The following is a 21,364-nucleotide window of genomic DNA, read 5'->3' as shown; positions in this document are numbered from 1 at the left end:
CCGCACCGCCCAGCGCGGCCCGACCCGCTCCCGGCCGGGAGACGGGGACGGACCCGCCGCGATGCCGCTACCCGCCGCCGGGCGGGCGGTTCCCGGGGCGCTGCCCGGCACCTTCCACCCGGCGGCAGGGAGGCGGCCGCGGGCCAGCCCTCTCGGCGGGCCGAGGCCGGCGGGCAGGTGAGGGAACGAGGAGCCGGGTGAGGAGCGCGGCGAGCCGGGGAGGGGAGCGGGGCGAGGGAGGTGCCGAGCGAGGGGAGCGGGAGGGCCGGAGGCGGCGGAGGGGCGCGGGGCGGCCGTACTCACCGCGCGGGCCCCGCTGCGGAGCCGCGGCCCCACTTCCTGTGCGCTAGGAAACGAGCGGGCGGGGCGCCTCCGCCGCAGCCCTTAAAGGGGACGGCACCGGCCGCCCCCGACCGCCTCCGGGGCGGGACCGGGCACCGGCGGCGGTCGCGCTGTGGGAGAGGCCCCCCCCCCCCCCCCCCGCTCCATCCCCACCCCCGCACGTGGCGGCGGCCCCTGGGCTGCCCGCGGGGGGGAAGCGGCGGGGCCGTTGCCCGGCGGCCGTTAGAGCGTCGGGAGCGGCGGCTGGGGCTGTCCTCGCCTCGCACCCCGTCCTCCACACGTCGTCAGGCTGAAGGCACCTTGGGCGCTGGTGCACCTCGGAAAGGCGGGAAGTACGTGTCTGAGAGCTAACGTCAGGAGTGCAATAAATACACCTATACATAGCTGGCCATAAGCAACATGCAGATCTACCGGGGAGCGCTCGCCTGGGCAGGTTTGTGCCTCGCTGCAGTGCCCGAGGCCGCACGCAACGCGCACTGACTGACCGGGGCAGATCAACTTGGACGGGGGGGAGGCAGGGCGCGTCTGGCCCCCGGCCGCGCTGCCGGCCTTGCGAGGGGCCGCTCTGCGCAGCGTGCGCCGCGTCCCAGCCACGGCAACTGCCACCGCACGTACCGCGCCGGGAAGCAGCCGCGCTGCCGCTGGCCGTGCTTGCTCTGTGCCGCTTCGGACCTGCCGCCCTCGGTCTTGTACAACCACTCAGTCCGGATACGTATTTCCTACCCTGTGGCACTGCGTGCTTGTGCTCTTCCGTGGGTACAACCACAGCGCTACGTAAGTAAGGACGGCAGACGCCACCGTGCCAGCTGTGGAGCTCAACAGCTAGCAGAAGTCTGCACAGCGATGCTGATATTTCAAATGTTAACAAAACTGTAGAATTGTGATGTAGCCTTTATGCCGGAGACACAGGGTCTACAACAAGCACAATCTACTGATAACTCTTTTCTTCTTACCCAAATATTTATTCACAGTTCTGTGTTTCCAGAAGAACATTTCATTATATTTTTTTTTTATTTTTATTTTGCTGCAGGGCTTGACTTGAAAAGAAGCCAGGCAGAGGATCTTGTGCACTTTTCAGCTGTCTGCATGAAGGGTGGCCTGTAACAGCTTAAAAAAGTAAGGCCAAGAACAGCTCAGGAAGCGGGTGAGGTAGTAATGTTCTTTCATAACTATATATCAAATGTTTCTGGCCCCACTCATCAAACCCAGTCATACGCACTCAAAAGCAAGTAAAGGCTTACTCTGTAAAGACCCCCCACTTGACATCGCTCTGGTGGTTTGCCTGTGACTGCTCACCGAACTGAGAGGTTGGCTTGGCACCCAGCGCTTTCCAGAGCGGAGCCCCCGATGGTTGCGGCAGCAGCCCCTGTCACGCTATTGCTCTGTGGAGGTCCGCACCCCATTTAGCACAGAGCAGCCCTTTGTCTTCAGGCAGACAGAAACCTGTTCGTTCATAAATAGCTACACCGCGTGGCCTGGGAGGGGGCCAGGTGTCCGAGGACCTGGTCTGTTCAGTCTAGGTTTCAAGGCGTCAGACAGCAAAGGTCTTTCCAGGGAAAACTTTAAATAAACGGCAATTTTAAATAGATAGGGTTTTCCATATGGACTGGGAACGCTCTTACTACTCTTTGCTGTCAGCCTCCACTTCCCTGCTCTGGCCCCTTAGCAGGGAAAGCACACTTGGCTGGTGTGACCAGCCGTCCACGCGGGCACTTCCCTGTCCCTTGAAGCTTGTCATGAGGTTGGATCAGCAAAGTTAGGTAGCCATCAAAAATATATTTGAAGAGGCTCATGGAGAAGAGTGTTATCAGAAGGTTTTAGATTTTCACATAGGCGCTCCTGAAACTAGGTAAACGTGGGTTCATTGGGTTTTTTTAAACAGTATGTAAATATACTACTATTTTAAACCTGACCTCATGTGAAGTTTCAGTGTTGCATGTGACTGTTGAGTACCTCTCAGCTCCTGCTTGTCTTCTGTGTTGCGATAAATGGGTAGGAGTTTACTATGCACCCGTGTTGTTTTACTGATACCGGAGACTGCAGTGTTCTGTAGGCATAATATTATTTGGAAGTACCAACAGGATAACAGAACGGGAATAACTGAAATTACTGATTTTCTTAACTAACACTAAAACGCCCATCTCAAACAAACTCTTGACAACCCTGCATCACCCACTAGTTAGTCTACAGAGAGCAACGAGACTGAATATTGTCCTTCAGGTACCGCTTTTCTGCACAAGAGCTAGTTGCCCCTATATGAGATGATCTCTGCAGTGCCTTACAGGAGATTGTACACAGAATGCTTCTTCTTTAAGTGCCAGTTTCCTCTGTTTACCAGAAGTCCTTCACTTCCAGAGAGATTATATTATTTTTTTCAGATTGAGAGAAGGAAAGAAGAATAGGTTTCTTGAACTCTAGAAGTAACAATTTGGGTATTGAAAGTCATCTCTGTATAAGAGGTCTACTACAACAGGAAAAACAATCTTTCTGTAGTGGTGATGTGTGTAACTTCCTGACTCTTCTATCAGCATGAGCTATTCCAAGATTAGACATTCCTTCATAACTCAGACCTATATTTATGCTGACAGATGCTGTAGTTCCTATTTGGTGTTAGTCTTACTGGCCTACAGAGGAATTCCCAGGTTGTTTGTGAATAAAGCAAGCGATAAAACATTTAGCAAATATCTGTGTTTTAAGACTCAATTCATTTCAGCCTTGGGATTCTCCTTAGAGAGGTATTTGCAGACCTCCTAGCACCTAAAAGCAATAGGCGTATATGGGTGACACAGCTTTGAATTTTATTAAAATATTATGACAGGATGATTATTTTAGAGACATAGACACAGACATTAAAAATGTTTTGCTAAACTTGGGTAGATGGTGTTCTTAAATTGGTACAGTTAGGGGAAAGAAAGCAGCTGGCAATAGCGGATTGACAAAAATAAGAGTTTTCTAGAACGACATTAGCTCCAGCCTCTAGTGGTTTTTGATTTTTTCTTTTCTTTTTATTTCTTGCCTTTTTTTTTTTTTTTTTCCTAAGCATATGTGTGGGCTGGAGGGGAAGAAACAATAGAAAAAAAGAGAGAGGAGCTGATCTGAGAACATGATGCTGTGAAGAAGTAATGTAAATGAGACCAAAGAAGAAAAGAAAAAAAAGCAATCCTTCAACAGTGAATATTTTTGTTCCCTTATCCTCTCGAGCTGAAATGAAATCTGTACGTGGAATAAGAAAAATGGTCTGTTATTTTGCCTGAAAATTCAGAGCTTTAATTGCCAAACAATAGTCATTAGTTTGCCTTGACACAAGGCTTTTTGTCAAATACTACAGCTCAGCCTTACTGATGGCACCATTCCAACATGATCCCATGTGAAGCCGATTTCTTTATCCTTGTTTGAATTGTTGCAAATTATTTACAACAGATATTGAAGAACGCGACTAATAGTATAAAGAAATTTTAATAGCCTGAAATAAACCATCCTGCAGCATTTTAATCATCTTGTTTTATATTTTTTTGCCTTAAAAATCTTCATTTTGAGTTTTTGTTCCAAATGATATTCCATAACCTTTTGTCACTGGTCCTATCCAAACGCATCTTGTTGCTGTGGGCTATGAAATAAGGGGTCATAGGAGAGGTGCTGCACTGCAGTACAATTAACTTACGCCTGGCTTGGGGAATGCTAACCTTGGCCTCGGGCTCTGCTGGCAACGCTGTAGCGTGAGCATCACCCAGGTCACTGAGAGGCTGACCTAGGGCTTGCTTTGTGCGTGCCTCCCAAAGTAAAAATGACACCCTTGCTGTCTTACTGTTATCATGGGGCATCTACGATGTACTAAAGGTGCTTGGAAGGTCTGGATATTTTACTTCACTGCTTTAGGGGCTGACTTCATCTCTTGATTTACAGTAGGTTTAGGAGGGACAGCACACACGTAAACTTACTTTGGACCAACACACGAGCAACCCTACCATGCATTAATCTTCCTATATTTATTGTTATCGTTCTCTTTATTTTGCATTGTTGCAATATTTTGATTTTGGCAGTGCTTCTACTTTTGGCCTCTACGTCTTTGAATGTTGAAGAACTGCATTTATTTATGTAGTGGTTTGGTATCAAATAAATACTAATTCTTTGGTATTATAATGTATTAAATTTTGGACCCAGAAACATATAATTTCATAGAATCATAGAATCATAGACTGGCTTGGGCTGGAAGGGACTTCAAAGATCATCTAGTTCCAACCCCCCTGCTGCAGGCAGGGACACCCTCCACTAGGCCACATTGCCCAAAGCCCCATCCAACCTGGTCTTAAACACTTCCAGGGATGGGGCATCCACAGCCTCTCTGGGCAACCTGTTCCAATGCCTCACCACTCTCACAGTGAAGAATTTCTTTCTAACATCTAATCTAAATCGACCCTCCTTCAGCTTAAACCCATTACCCCTTGTCCTGTCACTGCACTCCCTGATAAACAGTCCCTCCCCATCTTTCCTGTAGGCCCCTTCAGGTACTGGAAGGCCGCAATTAGATCTCCCTGGAGCCTTCTTTTCTGCAGACTGAACAACCCCAACTCTCTCAGCCTGTCCTCACAGGAGAGGTGCTCCAGCCCTCTGATCAGCTTTGTGGCCCTCCTCTGGACTCGCTCCAACAGCTCCCTGTCTCTCCTGTACTGGGGCCCCCAGAACTGGACACAGTACTCCAGGTGGGGTCTCACAAGAGCCGAGTAGAGGGGCAGGATCACCTCCCTTGACCTGCTGGTCACACTTCTTTTGATGCAGCCCAGGACACGGTTGGCTTTCTGGGCTGCAAGCGCACACTGCCGGCTCATGTTGAGCTTCTCATCAATCGATACCCCCAAGTCCTTCTCCTCAGGGCTGCTTTTCAATTTATATAATGTTTAGGAAATGAACTGCTATAGATTGGTTTTCCCTGCTGTTTTGGGATCACAGTTGCTAAATTACTTCCTTTCAGAAATTCCTGTCAGAAAACAGTCTGTACAGACTGTATCAACCGACTTTAAGATCATATAGAGTCCTCTCATGTATTAAAGCAGACTCAGTAATTTTTCTACTCATTCATGAAAATAGAAGGCATTCCTTGTCAGAAAAGATAATTGATACAATCACTGCTATAAGTTAATGAAAATAAGATTTAATGACTGTACTATGTGAAAAAGCTTTCTTCTGGTGACAAAAATGCTTATTATAGTCCACGTTTTTTTTCTTGAGTAGTGATATTTTAGTTTATCAATGGTACTGGCATCTAGAAAAGTGTACGGAAGGATATATGAGAATTGTTAGGATAGAATCTCTTAAAATAACTTTTTCTTTTTCAAATCAATATATAGTTGCTGTTAGCAACAAGTGTTTGCTGAGCTCTTTGATGGTACCAAATGGATCCCAGAAACATTACTGTGGAAATACGGGCATCACTTTGGTTTGTGCCGCAGAGGAATGGAAATGCAGGAGGGGAGTTGCAGGGAGCTGTAATGAGTGCCAGGCTCCGCTGCCTGCTCCAGCTGAGCGCAGCGGGCAATATTCTGCAGCAGTAGCTGGTCATTTTTCCTGGCCACGTGGCCTTATTTTTTCTGGCAGACACAGTCGGTCGTATGCCCAGGGCTCCACCGCTCACTTGCAGCTGCGCTAGATCACACCAAACTAACCAGTAACATGTATGGAAAGTAATCCATATACGTGGTGCTGGAATTCTATATTGGTTTATTTCTGACGATTCCAAGAAACCTTTACTATATAGCTTCTGTGTAATGACACCAAGAAGTGCTTTAGGCATTTTTCTAAAAAGAGAAGACAATTTTGTCACACCTATATTGACTATAAAGCAGCTCTGAAAAAGTACAAGCAGCCGTATTCTGTACCTAGAATGGAAAACAAATTAAGAGGACTTTGACTAGAGAACTCAATATTATGCAAAACATACCAAAAATGACACATTCCTTTTTTTTTTTTCTTTCTCCAGTACTGCAGAACAGTAACCTGTTAAAACTATAAAGTAATATATTTCAAATCAATCTTATTAAATTACTTCTTACACTGTAGATTTCACTGTCTAGGATGCAGAAAGAGAAATAAGTTAGATCATTCTATATATGAGATTTAAGGCAGACAATCTTTCATAAGCACTCCTTGTCTGAGAAGACAGCAATATAAATTATCAAGGTCTTTTGGTTGGTTATCTGGTTGGGTTCCTTTTTGTATTTGAAAACCTCATGCACCAAAGCTCAAGTTATTCAGATAAATATCTACATTAAACACAGTATCTTTATAGAAGGAAATAGTTGGGCTTCCTTAATCTGCGATACTTCATGTTTTATAGAAAATATTCAGTATATCAGTATTTAATATGCCTTACTGCACAATCTGTTGTACCCACTGGGCCTGTCCAGCAGTGAAAAACTCCACCACCACCTTCCACATAAAATAAAGACAAAGCTGTAGGGACATACAGTACACAGATCATCATCCACGCTGACAAGAGTAGTAAACAGCTAGTACAAAACTGGTGCTCATTTCTTCGTACAACAGACAGGGCCAGAGACAAAGAAACTTCTCATCTTCATTGTCTGTATTGTGCTGGCCCATTTTTGACAACATCTATCTACTCCACTCCAGTGTTTTTGGGGTTTTTTTTCTTTGCCAGTGTTAGCTACAGGCTTTTGTCTGGCACTGCCCAAAAAACGTCTCCCCTCCCCATTTAAGTCCAAACACCAGCCAATTAGTTCATAAAATAAGTTATGTTTGTTTCTCTTGTTTCTGGCACCACTCACTGTTGCGTATATATCATTAAAATGTTTTTACATTCAACATTTTCTGTATTTGTAAACTATTCTTCACATAAAATGACAGGGAAATAATAATGAAATCACATTACAACTTTGATTTTATTAGTAGTACTTTACTATCAAGGACTGAAAAATTCTTGCAGCATTGAAACGGTGTAAGGCAGGACGTACACTGTTCCCTTGTCAAAAGTACCACAGATGATCAGCAGACAACCAGAAAAAATACCACATCTCAACTGAGCAGTTGAAAGTGCTGCGTTTAGTTTTTCATGGAAATCAGCATCTCATCTTGCAGTGCATAAAAACAGCAGCTGATTTTGAGAGGCATGTTAAAGCATGCTGTTGAGACCTCACTATTATCTTTATAAAACCAACTGGGAAAGATGAATTGATTTGCAAAGTCAGGATCAAATGTCACTGCACTACCTTCCTAATGGTCTCACAAGCTCCTATTTAATTTTTGACTTGTAACAATTGTTTTATCTTATCTTTGTTAAGAAAAAGCTTTGCTAATAATCTTGCAATGGCTCACATATGTCAGTAAAGCAGAGCTCCAAATCAAATTAATTTAAAGCAAGATTTTACATTAGGCATGCAATCATAGAGCCGCTGAATAGCAAGACACCTTGAAATTCACTTGAATGTGTTCCCACTTTTCCTCAAGAGCAAGGAAAATTTGGTCCTGCTTCTCCTTTCCTGCTCCTATTTTTAGAACTAGAATGAGAAAGACCTGATCTGGCAGCCCGCGCCCCATTTAAATTAAGAAATATCAGGTTCAGACGTATTTACTAGAAGGAACTGAATGGTTATACGTATATATTCAATTTTTTTTCTCTTTAATTTGAATTTCAAGAATGTCAGTTACTGTTTCTTTGTGCTAGACAAGCAACGATTTGTACTATTTTAAAATACAAATCATATCTATGACAGGATAAGGACAGAGATTAAAATTTTCTTAAATTGAGTGTTTCTGCAACACAAGCATCTTAGAAACTGTGCAGGCCATGTTACAGTTACTGAAGCATACTCCATACATAAGGAACTTCATTACCAATGCAGACTGGTTTATAAAATTTGACCACATATAGCCGGTGAAAAAAAAATAGTTTAACCTGTGAATGTTAACAGACTGCTGATTATTTTGTGTATCTTTGTGTGGGGCAAATGTCTGCCGTTTTTCTCTCTCAGTCGCAAGCCTGCCGCTTCGTAGCCACAACTGGTGCGGGCTGGCCGTAAGGTTTGGTAAGACCTGGGCTAAACACAGGCAGCACGTCCTGAATCCTCCAGCTAACAACGAGACGCAAGGCAGAGCTGGCAATAAGGATGGCGCTCCTGTGTGCTTCTGCACATAGGCTGTTTACGTGGGGAAAACCCAAAGGGGCTGGGGTTCCGGAAAGGCAAGATTTTGGCCACCCCTCGCCTGCGGAGCAAGGTTGGGGCACAGCGAACATAGCGCTGGGGACGGGGAGCCACCGAGGGACTTTGCAGAATAAGCAAGCAGGCTGAAAGCTCTCATCTCAGCTTTTAACTTAACTCCGGTATCCAAATTAACTAGGGATTCTAACTGTGACACATAAGGAGGTGCTGCTTAATTGCTGAGAGGGATGTGATATTTTTGTGCACACTCTGCTGTAGTGTGGATTATAGGATCAATATGCAAGGCACAGTACTGTACCTTTTCCTCTCCTGAGCTACGTTCAGATCTTGTATGACAAGGTCTTTACTGTATGTTTGATGCCTTTTATAGCAAGAAAGGTAATATGTACTACTCGTATTACTGCATTTCAAGGTCTAGTACCACAAATAGTGTTCTGTGTTGCCTAATAAATATATGATTATCATTTGAAATGGTAACTATTATAAGTAATCTCTAGTTTAAGGCCTAGCATTTCAAACATACATTTCATAACATTAGTAAACCATAATGGAGACTTAGTTAAGCAAGTAAAAATTATTCAGTAAACATTATTTCTGTTTGATTAAAAGTTGTCTCTGGTATCTTTACAGTGCTCTTCCAAACTTGTCAGTCATCTTAAGAGGAGGAACCCATTACCAGCTTTCTCAAGGAACAGGAGCAGCCCTCTCGAGCAGCCTCGTCTGTCCTATCAGCCACCTCGTACTTGGGAAGGAAAATGTCAAAAGGATGGAATCCCAACAGATGTAAGGTTGTAATGAAGGTACTCCAAACCTCTTCCTTTTTTGTGAAATACTCTTGAATAAATGGGTACTATTTTTGTTATTGGTAGCAATTTGGTAAATGAGTAGGATCAGCGTCTCCTACTGTTTTATTCATTTGCATTGGGCTCTAGCTTACTTCTTCACAAAATCTGAAAGAGGAAGTGGAATTGTTTTGGTTTTTTTTCCCTAAAATAACTTTAAAATTTCCCTAAATGTAGGCAAGCAAGATTCATAACAAACCAAATGCATTTAATACAGGTTCCTTTGATTTAGTTTTATTAAAAGATTTAAAATACTTCCATCCTCAAGAATAGTAAATTCAGACAGGAAATTGCATTGGCAACTAGCTATGAAAATGGCACATGTTGCAAATGAAAATCAGTGCTCACATCAAACTCTTTCAACTATGATCATGTCAGGAGGGAAAGCCCTGAACAGCTGAAAAATTATATAAGGGCTTTAACGAGTACTTATGTGACCTGGGGCATGCAGGAAATTCAGATGGGAAATAGCGATGCTTGATTGATATCCAACTGTATGCTGAGTTTCTACAGGAATTCAAATCTGTGGCTATATCATGGCCTAAAAAATTCCAATTTGGCAGTCCAAAGTTTCTTGAGTTGTTCTAAATGAGACGTCTACCAGCACAAGGCAAAAACTTAGGGGAATGCATTTGTGCTCCAACCAAACTTGCTTCGTTTGCAACTGAACACAGACTGGATATGTTTCACATCTCCAAAGCCCATAAAGATGCAGAAAGTTTATTTTGTCATTTCTAAATGTTCCTTTTGTGGCTGGGATTTTGTTGAAATTAAAAATCCAAATTTTTTGGCAGGTGATAATTGCATGTTTAGAGAGAATCATATAAACAGATTGGTTAATGGTGAGAACCCGCATTAGAAGTGCTAAGGGGTTTTAACAGCTACAGCTTTCTGGGGGAGCAGATGTGTTAGCTACAGCCCCATGGATGTAAGGATAATTTTCTCTTTTCAGAACAACCTCACAGCTCTGGGCATATACAATCATAAACCACACTATGTTTATTAGGTACCATCTTTCTTAATATTAGAGCGTACACGTACATTAACTTCTCAGTTCAGATCAGGACTATACTTTTGAAGTGAACCTCTGTTCTTTGACTTCAGATTGTTTTTGTTACATTGCAGGGTTTATGAACGTGAGTGTTAGACCTGCACTTCCTGGTGAGCCTCCCTGCAAGCCCTCACATGATACCTTCTGCATGGCCTGTGCCTGGGATACAAGGCATTTGTCTTCTGCCAATTCTGTCTGGTCAACAGCTTGTCCCTTCAAAAGCTTCAAGAGTGAGAAGGTAAGGAACCCCATCCTGCACAATATGAATAGAAGAAGGGGTCCCCATCTCCTTACCATCTCAAGTCCTTCTGTCCCTGCAGACTTCAGCATACAGAAAAGTCTCCTGTGGGCAAATCCGTGTTCCTACCGAGGTCAGACTAAACGGGGAGTAAGGGAATAGGGGGGTGATGGCAGAGAAGAAAGGGACCACATGTATCTGCTCTTTGCAGTCATCCCTTGACTCCTTGTCCAACAGATGTAGCAATAGTCTGGTATGTAGTAACTGAACAACTACTGTTGGCACCAATGTTGTGAAAGACTAAAATCGAATGTCCCTGCAGTATTCAATAATAAATTATTTGCAAACATAATTCAAAAACTAAGGCCCTAGATGTGTTGGCTTGTATTCTCTTCTGTCCTCCACTGAGAGGAGGTTACAAAATACATAAAAACCTACTCCCACTACAATGGACCATGCTTTCTAGCAGGGGACTTCTATTTCTCTTTTGAGATATGCCAACACATTTCTGAAGTTCAGAAATAGTCATAATAGCTGGTTCTGTTAATAACAATCTCTTGCAGAGAGGGTGAGAAAATGCTGCTGATATATCAGGTATTCATCTAACTTTATGTTTTATTTGTGTGTTATCTTGTAAACACGAGGAAATTTACACAAAATGCAGGGCTAACCTAACTTCCCATGGGGACTTCTGCAGGTATAGAGCTGATTAGACCTGCCTCGTAACTACAGAGTAGGCAGGAACAGAGACTGCTTTTACCTTCATGCCCTACTCACATTTTAAAACACTATCTACACTATTCAATAATTCTGACCATGCAACTAGTTGTTCTTTCCACTAACTACATAAATATTGTGATAAGCATCTTTTTATATTGATAGTTTGGGTCAAGATTTGCTTATTAGCTATACTTTCTCGCCATCAAGATCAGCCAAGGTTTATCAGGAAGGTGACCTAGGTCAAAGCGGAGTACTTTGTGAAAACCCAATCCATTTTATATTTGAGACCCAATAAAAAAACCCAAACCAAACAGAAACACCTACTGTAAACATCACTATTTATTCAAAATATGCACATTACTTGCTATCAGTGTAATAGTTTGAACCTCTACAAACTTCTGTGCTTAGCTGATTAAATAAAAGCTTTTTCTCGTGGCATGGTAAAAATGCATTTAAACCAGTTATCTTATACGTTAATACACATCAGCAAGAATAGAATCAAACTCTTAGTCTGACACCTAATGACAACAATCATTACCTTGTCATTGACTTCAAAAGTTACTAATTTTTTTAACTACCTTGGAGATGAACACGCTTTTCTTCCATTTTCTTATCTAATAGAGAAACTTGAAAAGTTATTTCTTGACACGTAAAGTACAGCTGCAATGCTCTTAAATTGTTTATACCATTGTGGATTGGCCTGTAATCCATATGAAATGGCTTCCAGATAAGATGAAATTGGATTATTATGAAATGTACATTATTAGCCCAAAGTAAGGAGCTAATTATTTCAGATGAGCTTAAGGGGAAGTGTGCTTGTCTGTACTTAGGTAGCCAAAACCTTTATACTTCATTTCAGAACGTTATCGGCAACATGAATTTTCATAACAGCTCAAAAAAATATGCTTTTAGCAAGTAATTTGTTGTGTTGAGATACCACGCAACCTTTTATAAAACTGGGTACAACTGAAAAACACATCATTGAAAAGAGAGGAACTATTCATCTTCTCAAAATGCATTACAAATATCTGTCTGTCTCTCTCTCTCTCTCGTAACCGGAAGATGCAGGTTGCTCTCCCATGGAATTAGAAATGAGAAACAAAGCATTTCAAATTTATAAGTAATTTTTAAAATTTTTTTAAAAGTTACCATAGAAGTAGCCTTTTTAGATATATTTTGATGCTTGTACTATTCATATAAGATTGATTACAAAACATCAAGGAATAGAAATTTGCTTTTACTGTATGTCTTTAAGAATTCAAACAAGGTCCAGTTGAGCGTACCATAGAGAATTATCCACATTTTGCATGACAAACTGTAGATAAAACCACATGATCTAATTATTATGTACCCCATATTCACGGGACAGGATTTTTAAAAATTTCTTTTATATGAAACAGGCTAATGCCCGCAGATTAAAATCTGCAACTTCACAAGTAGATTTTCTGGTATCATACCTCTGGAAAAGTTCTGAAATGAATATGACAGTAACTTCCTTGTGCTTCTGTAATGACTAGAAGGACACGTGAGATTCACTCTCTCCCCCATCTGCCCCAACTCAAAGCACAGACCAGGTAAACTGTGTCATATCTGCTGATATTTAGAAAAGGCTGGCAGAAATTTTTAGAAATATTCTCTCCAGCCTGTACATTGAGGTGAGTCATTTGTTCCCTTCAAATTCACTTTCCTCAGGGCAGCCATGTGCGTAAGTATTTCTGGCACTGATGGAAACAATCATCTGCAGTATCGCTTTTTTCCCCACATGGGAAGTACATTTACTCTTTAATGGGGAACTGAAACAAGATTGTCACCATTCTGACTAATGGCAACACAGAACAAATAGGAAACACTTCAAGGGAAATATTTACAAAAATAGCGTACACAGAAGACATAAGAAGCTTTCATATCATGAGTGAATACTTGAAAGTAATAATCTATTCATGAGCAGGAAGGGAGCAAAAATTAGTTGGATTAGGAAACACTTGTTAAGGATTATCCAGTAAGCTGCACTTAATGCAGGTAATTGCGTACAGCAACTATAATTATGAACTGTGTATGTTTTTAGATGAAGAATCTATGTCCGGTAACATAGGTGATAATAACTATTATTGAAACTTTTTACAGGAATTAATGGTTGAAACAACATTGACTCACGCTGGAAGTCTAAAATACACAATACTTTCTGCATCCACCGGTTATTTCAGCATTACTTACTATCCCACTCACCTACCATACAGCAATGTTGTCACAGGGCTTTTCAGGTTAGAAACTGGGCGCTTCACATATCCCAGTTGAATACTGTTGCAGAAGATAGCTGATAAAAAGAAATTCTCAATTTAAGGAAAAATAAAAAAACCCCAACCCAAAATCTTTATGCCTTGATTGCTCATGGCAAATAAAGAATTCCCATTTACAGACAGAAAATAGAGAAAAAGGACTGGACAAAGCAAAAAGTTGCCACAAGTGCCATTTTTCTCTCCTTTTGTCATAGATCTCTTGATTAAAAAAAAAAAAAGCCCATATAATGGGCTTCATTTTCAGTGCCATTTATTTTAAAAGTATGCATTCTGACAGTTGTGTCATGCCAGTGAAGATCACCATTATATCACAACTGAACTCCTTCTGTATATAAAGCTATATCTGTTTACTGTACATAAGCATTACACAACACAGCAAATGTTTGTACCAAAAAAAAAAAAAGTCACTCTGCTTTGTGCTTGTCCAAAACCAGGACAGGATCAAGTACGATACCCAACAGTGAAGGTGTTTAAATTCCAACACAACACTTCAGATCCCGCTTTTTGTAAAAAGAAAATCTGTGTTTGGGTTTTGGCAGTCTGACTCTATTAATTGTTTCTGAAATCACAGACTTTAATGGAAACATAAAGTTGCTACACAAAACAACATCTGAAAACAGCTAAATTGGATTGTAAGTGACAGGAGCAAGCTTTGGTAGAATTGGATTATTTAGAATGACCGTCACAATGCTAACAACGAGTCACTTGGGATTTACGTCCCAACATTTGTAGCAAATAAAAAGTTATCTTTAACCATATTAGATTACAAATAAAGACAAAAGTAGTGCTGATCATTTACTCTTCCACATAGAACACACGGCCCATAGTCAGATCATTCTCCCAAATACCAAGTCAGTGTTGTAAGCACAACATTTTTATATTTCACCTTAACAAATTGCGATGACATTTTCCTTGTGCAGTTTCATTAACAGAGTTTTAGACCAATTTTGCTGTGCAAGTGTTGTTTACTCATGACTTTCAAGGTAATAGGTTTATTTGGATCTATGTCATGGCAGTGTCCTGTGCACGGCAGTGTATCCAATCTGGAGCCGAGAGGAGGACTCCAACTCACTGAATGTGACTGCAAACAAAAGCTCTTTACTTGAATTCAGTCTAAAAATCCTGTACAGTCTATCTTGAACTCATAAGAGGAATTATGATTGTACAAGATTGTACATTTTAACATTAGTAAGATGTAGGTGATGGAAAGTAAATTGTGTCAGATGAACACTCTTGATTGCCATCAGTCTATACAGCTTATCTTGTATCAAATTTATCTCTATTGTGCTAAAGGTAAGAGAAGTTAAGACTAATAAAACGAACTCTGTTCTCATTAAGACAAGACAATACATTTTACAAGACTTCAAATGTTGAATCTCAAGTCCTCTATTGAGTTACTTAATGTTTGCTTCCAAACCAAGATACAGGCTTCGTTAGTGCCAACATCATCATAACACTGCTCATTTGATAGCAAGCTCAGTAAATTTGAGAGCGTATTTCCCCCCTCCCTTCCACATATTTTTTGTGCTTCCTGCTTAGGTGAAGTGGTTGTATGCTAACAGCCACTATAAAAGTAGCAGTTCAAGTACATTTAGCCATCCAAGAAAGCTGTAACACAGGATGGTTAGTTTAAAAGACAGCAAGAATGAAGTGCAGGGCCATTTGCAGTAGGAAGTTGCCAAAGGGAACCATATGCGAAATGGCAATCTAGAAAGAAGTACTGGAACTACAACTCTTATCCAGCTTGATATGTTTTCTGAAAGGGGAAATCACTGATTATAGTCTTCAGCATGGACAACACACTTTAGAAACTATCAATAAAAGGGTTTGCCAATTTAAAAGTTAGTTGTCGATTGTACAAAGAACGAGCCAATGGACTTTCCATTCTTTGCATATTTGTTCCCCTCAGGAGTCCGTTACCTTTCACAAAGAAAATTTTAGCTATCAAACTTGTCCATAAATTTTGCCGCTGAGTGTGAAACCATCCAGTTAGCATATACACTATCATTTGCATATCTTGAAAACACAGAGTTAGTGCCATCGAATCTTGTGAGTGGAACGGGGCTCTCCTCAGGCCAGTTCGGGTATGACATGCCTAAAAATGAAAACAGATAATTTTTTCTGCACTGAAGAACCATAACTTCATGTGCAGACAGTAAGGCCCTTGGCAAAACTCCCTTCAATATTTTAAGCCAGTCCACTGGATTTTGTCCCAAATCAATTCATATAAATGATGTTTCAAAAGCCCTGAAGCACAAATTCAGATGTAGACAAAAACCCTGAAAAAATAAAGTGCTTACTTGATAAAAAATCGTGTGCATGCACACACATGTGCATAATAAAAAGCTAATAATTTTTCTTCTGATGAGCCTCCAACTTTCCATAATTTTCTTTTTTAACAATCATGTAGCAATATATTGCTTTGCAAGAGGAAGTTCTTGCTGTACAGGAAGTGCTCCAAGAATTAATAAACCCATTTGGGACAGGATCCAAAGTCCACTCCAATGACTGAGAGTATTTCCATTTACTTAAATGGGCACCTTTCCTTTGGCTTCAGTGAGGTTTTGGGGACACTCTCACACCTTCACCAGGGATCCCCTGCTTAATTTTAAGAAATCCTAGGAGCACAACTGAGTAAAGTCCAACAAAGTCCTGAGCACTCTTGTCTTGATTCAGCATTTAAACATGTGTTTCAGGCATGTAATTGTTTGCATTGAGTCCCGTAATTGCTTCTCAGTTTAGGCACAAGTGATCACCAAAATGGAGGCAGAGTGCTTAGCACCATGTTGATCCAGCTGTACAAGCAGAGAACCATACCAGGGTCAAGATTTTCAAAAGCAGAAATCTGATTTTGTTGCTTATTAAGCATTCAGCATCTGCCATCAGCCTCGGTGGCAACTATTTCTGTTACTGCATTCTTTTAACAATCTGGCCACTAAAGTGCCCCAAAGTGCACATGAGTTGGGGGAACCTATTAAAGAAAATTATAGCTAGGGTATAGATCAAAAATAGACCCAAAGCCATGTATTAATGGCAACTTTTAAGCTAAAAGATCCAACTTTTGAAAAGTCCTACTGCTTGAAGAATGAAAAAATTATCTGTGGTGTTAGTAAATATCTAAAAACATGTAGAGTATTTAATCAGGAGACAAAATGTAGGAGTTTTGGCAAGAACCATTTTTACTGTCCATCTCACCATCACAATATGAAAGCATATGTTCTTTTTAAAAACACTTGCTACATCATTCAATCAAGGTTTAGTACTGGCATTTTCATAATAAATCAAAGGACGTGAAAACAGCTGAGTATTTTCAAAATGCCCATTGTTGATTCAATTACCAAGGACTTTACATGTTGACTAGGTCTGTATATAATACTTATATACAGTATTTCTACCTTCTGTATAGAATACTCTGGTTTCATTCTATGATACATTAAATAGACATTTCAGCTTATAGATCCAGAATGCATTAACAGCAGCTGAAATTTAGAAATCCATCTTGATAAACAAAAACTGTTGCGGATGGGTCCTATCATTGAACTATGGCAAAAAACAGTATTTAAAAAAAAAAGTCTATTGCTTAAATTAGAGGTGCAGAATCTAACATACTTTAAATGTTCCTAGCCCCCCCCAACAGGATAGTTGAATTAAGTACTCATTAGCATTTTATATTTCCCCTGAGAATACTTCCCTGATCTTCTTTTTTTTTCTTTTACTGTATGATATCTAGTCATTTTAGTTATTTTCACATCCTTTTAAAAACATTTAAACACAGCTGCAAAATGACTAAAGGATGATCCTGATGCAAACTTTGACATTTACCAAAAGAAAAAACAAACAAAAAAACCCAAAAGAACCTTCCAAGCAAATTTTGATTGGCTTCATTCAGACAAGAAACACTGTAATGGGGTTACAGAGTCTGAGAACAGTGCAGAAGAAAAATCATTTTTTTTGCGTTGCTAGAATCTAGTAAATGCATGTGAAATTCTACCATAGAGTTTGTTTTCAATCCATGTGGAAGGGAGGGTTCGAGGGAGGGGAGCATTATTACAGTCCACGAGTGGTGTCTCCTCTTCTGAGAGCCCATCATCATAAAGTAAGGAATCCGAAGGTGTGGAAGCCGCAAGATCTAAGTAGTCCTGAGAAGTGAACACAGAGAAAGCTGGGTTAACGAATGTGGCAGCGTTGTGGGTGGGGTATAAAGGCTGAATGTGCATCTGGTTTCTTTAAAACAAGTAACCACAGACCTCACTGCATTTGTCTTCTGATAGTACCTCTAGCACCTGAGTAGGCTCTCCCTTTCTGCAACCACAGCATCTTTGGAAGTATCTGATTTGCCAGAACGCTAAACATGCTAGAGACGAGTTAATACTTCTAGTACTTAATTCTGCACATTAGTAAGGTAACCAAGAAGTTATAGGGCTGTGGCTGATTTGTTTGACCTTCAGTTTCTGCTACGCCTGATACATACATATAGATAAATATGCACGCTTAAAGGTGCTCAGATCTCAACATTTTTACAAAAGCTATTACATAATCATGTATAAAATTAGCAGTTGAAATATTGCCAAATAAAGCTTTTGCTGCTCTTGTTGTAAAACTAAATATTTAGGTCAACCGTAAGGGTTCATAGGTTTTCATCTATGCTGCTGAATTGCTATGATGCAAAAAACAATTATGAAGCTTTTTCAACTAGTCTAAAATACGTTTTTTCCTTTCAAAATGGCTTTTCCTTTGGAAATTTACTGAAATTAAACTTCAAAAAGGTAAAGTTAGCCAATTTTATAAGTTGAAAAAAATCTTCAGAAATTTTCATTCAGAAAAGCAAGAATAAAAATGACTAATTTGTCAAGCTCTATTTTGGATTGGCTTTGGGTTTAATGATGATGAAAAATTCAGAAAACTTGCCAGCCTCTGTATTACAAGTCTGTCACTGGACATGCAGATTGCTTACATACTGATTCTCAGAAGCTACAAATCAGTGGTTGACAAGTCAGAGTAATTTAATGTTCAGCCTAGACTTTTCACTTTGCATTTTTTAATTTAGAACTTATTTTTACTTTCAGATTCTGAACAAAATTGTTCACATTTATTTAGTCCTTTTTACACCCAATGTAAGTGTCATCACGTTCTCTAATCTGATAATGGTCGCTGTATTTCCTCTGTTTTTCATTGGTAACTGCCTCCCCTTCCCACAACTAGTAGATTAAAAAAAAAAATAAATCAAAAATTGTGTTTATGTCCAATTAGGTATGTATATATTTTATAAATATACGCAACTTGGACTTTCTTTTAGACCTCAGCATCCACTCAAAGAAAGTCTATATAGGATTATGATAGTTTTAGAGTAACTCAGAATGGTAGCATCATACAGCTTTCATATCTCTGTTGCTATCATCACATAACTAGATCAGATTCAAGGAAATACTGTGTTCTTCTAATTCTAGGCTTCCTAGGGTTATTTATTCAGGAGTGCAATTTAGGAGTAACTTTTCACAGTAATTTTTCTTTTTTTTTTCATATTTAAGGAAGCTAGACACGTTAAGGATAACTTATCTGCATTTAGAGTTGAAGTCAGCAAAGCCACTCTATGAAGTAGTACTGCTTTCAAAAAGCTGGATGCATTTGGAAGAAACTAGGTATTCAAGTTCTTCAAAATGTGATAAAAATTACTTTTAAAAAAAATCATTATTTCTACATATTCAAACTCAAAACCTTTTAAAAACTCATGCTTTCCCACACTTACCCTACTCTTCACCATCATTTTCTCTAGTTCCTTGCTGATCTCAGCAAATGTTGGTCTTTTATCGGGTTCTTGCTTCCAACAGCGCAACATCAGGTTGTACCTGTGACCCGCCACAAGGTGGAAAAAAAAATAAAATTGTTAGAAATGGGTCATGCTTCTGCTCAAATAATTCACAGCACTGAAGTTGAACTGTGGCATGAAGGCCATCCACAAGCATATCAATCTTTGTGGTGCATTTGGTTAAACATTCTCTTGAATCAACAACTGACATTCACAAGAATGGGCTTTTATTTTCATGAGTCTTTAGGAGTTTAAATGATGATACACTTAACTGTCCTTAAAGGACTGCAGTCTTAGGTTTCTTTCATTATTTTCACTTTTTCAAAGGATCACCTCATGTGAGGACCTTGATTTCTAATTGATTTTGTTTGCATATGACTTTGAAGAAGTTTGTATATCAACACTGACGTGCATCTCTCAACCTGGAAAACTCTGCTGTTATATCAGAAAGTAGAATTTTGTTCTTCATTTGTTTAAATTCTGAAAAGTTTCTTTAAACTTTTCTTAAAAGTGAAGCCTAACCTGAGATTTTTGCACAAACTAAAACTTTTTTGATTACTTCTATTATTGTTATTTTGATTATATCTATTCTTATTCTGTCTTTAACTGCCTTCTATAGCATACAGCATGGAAACAAAAGGGAGCAGAATTAAAAATTTTATACTTGAGTGACTATGAGACAGACATTGGCCAAGTTCTGGATGTGTAACTCTCCAACCTGTGCCATTCATGTTATTTTTCTAGCTCAAGGGTTTTCAGGACTAAGTGGACTAGTCACAAAAATGCTCTAATTGTGGAAATAGTTGGCTACAGAAACTACAGCAAGCTATTGAAAAGCACTGCATTTTTTGCCCTCATCCATGATGTCTCTCTTACGTGACTGCATAAAGCAGAAAATGCATTTTAAGAAAAATGATCCTTAAAGTGGGGTCTCAAAGGCTGACAGAAAAATTTCTTAGTAAAAGAGAAAAAATCTAAACCAGTCAGAAAACCATAATGTGGCTTGAACTAAAAAAAAACACAAACCAAAAAAAACACAAACTTGGACCTGGTCAGTTTGCCTAACCTAATAATTATCAATGATATAACACGTTTGAGGAATGAAGTCTTATTACCTGTTGATTGAGATGAAACAAAAAACAACAACAACAACAAAATATTAAGTATATGCTAAAGGATATTTGCCAGCGACACTTGTAAACTTCTACCCTGCCCTAAATTCAGAAACCCTTAATGTTTTTTCTCTGTATGTGGTATTAAAGAAAAATAAAATAATACTATTTATACTGTATTTTCTCAGTCCAGATGTGGCCACAGCAACCTTCATATTGAAAATCAGTCAAAAGAGTTGTCATAGGTATTAGCCTGGTAACTTTCTAAAAAAAACTGGCCACAACCAGATGTGCAGGCTGAACATAAAATCATGCCTCATCTCCAAATGCTGTAGAAGAATCAAAGAAAGAAGACATTTCAGATAGAGAGTGTTTTAATAAGTCAGCCAATAAAACATGAACTGTCTCCAAACAGAAAAGAAATTGCCATGAGCTTACCAAGTCAAGGAAAATTTGTGTCTTCTAGGCTACAGATTTCTGGGTCAAGGTATCCTTTCTCCTGTGTAATGCCAGGACAACTAATAGACAATGACTGTGGATGGAACATCTGTTTCATTTGCAGAAAAGTATCAAAACATCTTCTTGATTATTTCAGCTACCACTGTATTTTATGAAATTCTCCTCCTCACCCCACTCTCAAAAGTTTTGACTCTTGAAACTCTTCATTGTTTGGCAAGTGTGTTAGTCGATATCCTACAAATATTTTGAATGAAGCTGCAAGCATTCAGTTGGCAATTCTTTTCCTGCATTTTACTGTTCATTGATTTCATTACATTCTTTTG

The 21,364-nt window shown here is 39.9% G+C and overlaps 2 protein-coding genes and 1 long non-coding RNA gene across 4 annotated transcripts in view; 1 reads left to right on the top strand and 2 right to left on the bottom strand.

The window, feature by feature from the left end:
• CSGALNACT2 (chondroitin sulfate N-acetylgalactosaminyltransferase 2) overlaps positions 1–413 on the bottom strand; it is a 33,458-nt gene extending 33,045 nt beyond the window's left edge. The window contains exon 1 of the mRNA XM_075758667.1: positions 304–413. The gene's annotated coding sequence lies outside the window, so the exon portion shown is untranslated. The remainder of the gene's footprint in view (positions 1–303) is intronic.
• On the top strand, positions 5–11,551 carry LOC142602630 (uncharacterized). Its single transcript, XR_012836383.1, has 3 exons — positions 5–197; positions 9,147–9,316; positions 10,484–11,551. It is a non-coding gene; the product is annotated as an uncharacterized LOC142602630 (long non-coding RNA).
• A 140-nt stretch (positions 11,552–11,691) lies between these two features.
• The window catches only part of RET (ret proto-oncogene), a 103,971-nt gene continuing 94,298 nt past the window's right edge, over positions 11,692–21,364 (bottom strand). For both annotated transcript variants that reach the window (XM_075758665.1, XM_075758666.1), the window contains 3 exons: positions 19,411–19,510; positions 17,656–17,803; positions 11,692–15,759 (listed from right to left, as the gene is read on the bottom strand). In XM_075758665.1, the coding sequence (XP_075614780.1) occupies positions 15,602–15,759; positions 17,656–17,803; positions 19,411–19,510 (406 nt within the window). In that variant the 3' untranslated portion in view covers positions 11,692–15,601. The remainder of the gene's footprint in view (positions 15,760–17,655; positions 17,804–19,410; positions 19,511–21,364) is intronic.

This window comes from Balearica regulorum, chromosome 7 (assembly GCF_011004875.1).
Source record: "Balearica regulorum gibbericeps isolate bBalReg1 chromosome 7, bBalReg1.pri, whole genome shotgun sequence".
Classification (NCBI taxonomy): domain Eukaryota; kingdom Metazoa; phylum Chordata; class Aves; order Gruiformes; family Gruidae; genus Balearica; species Balearica regulorum.
The sequence above is the reverse complement of the archived record's forward strand: the minus strand, read 5'-3'. Positions and strand labels throughout refer to the sequence as shown.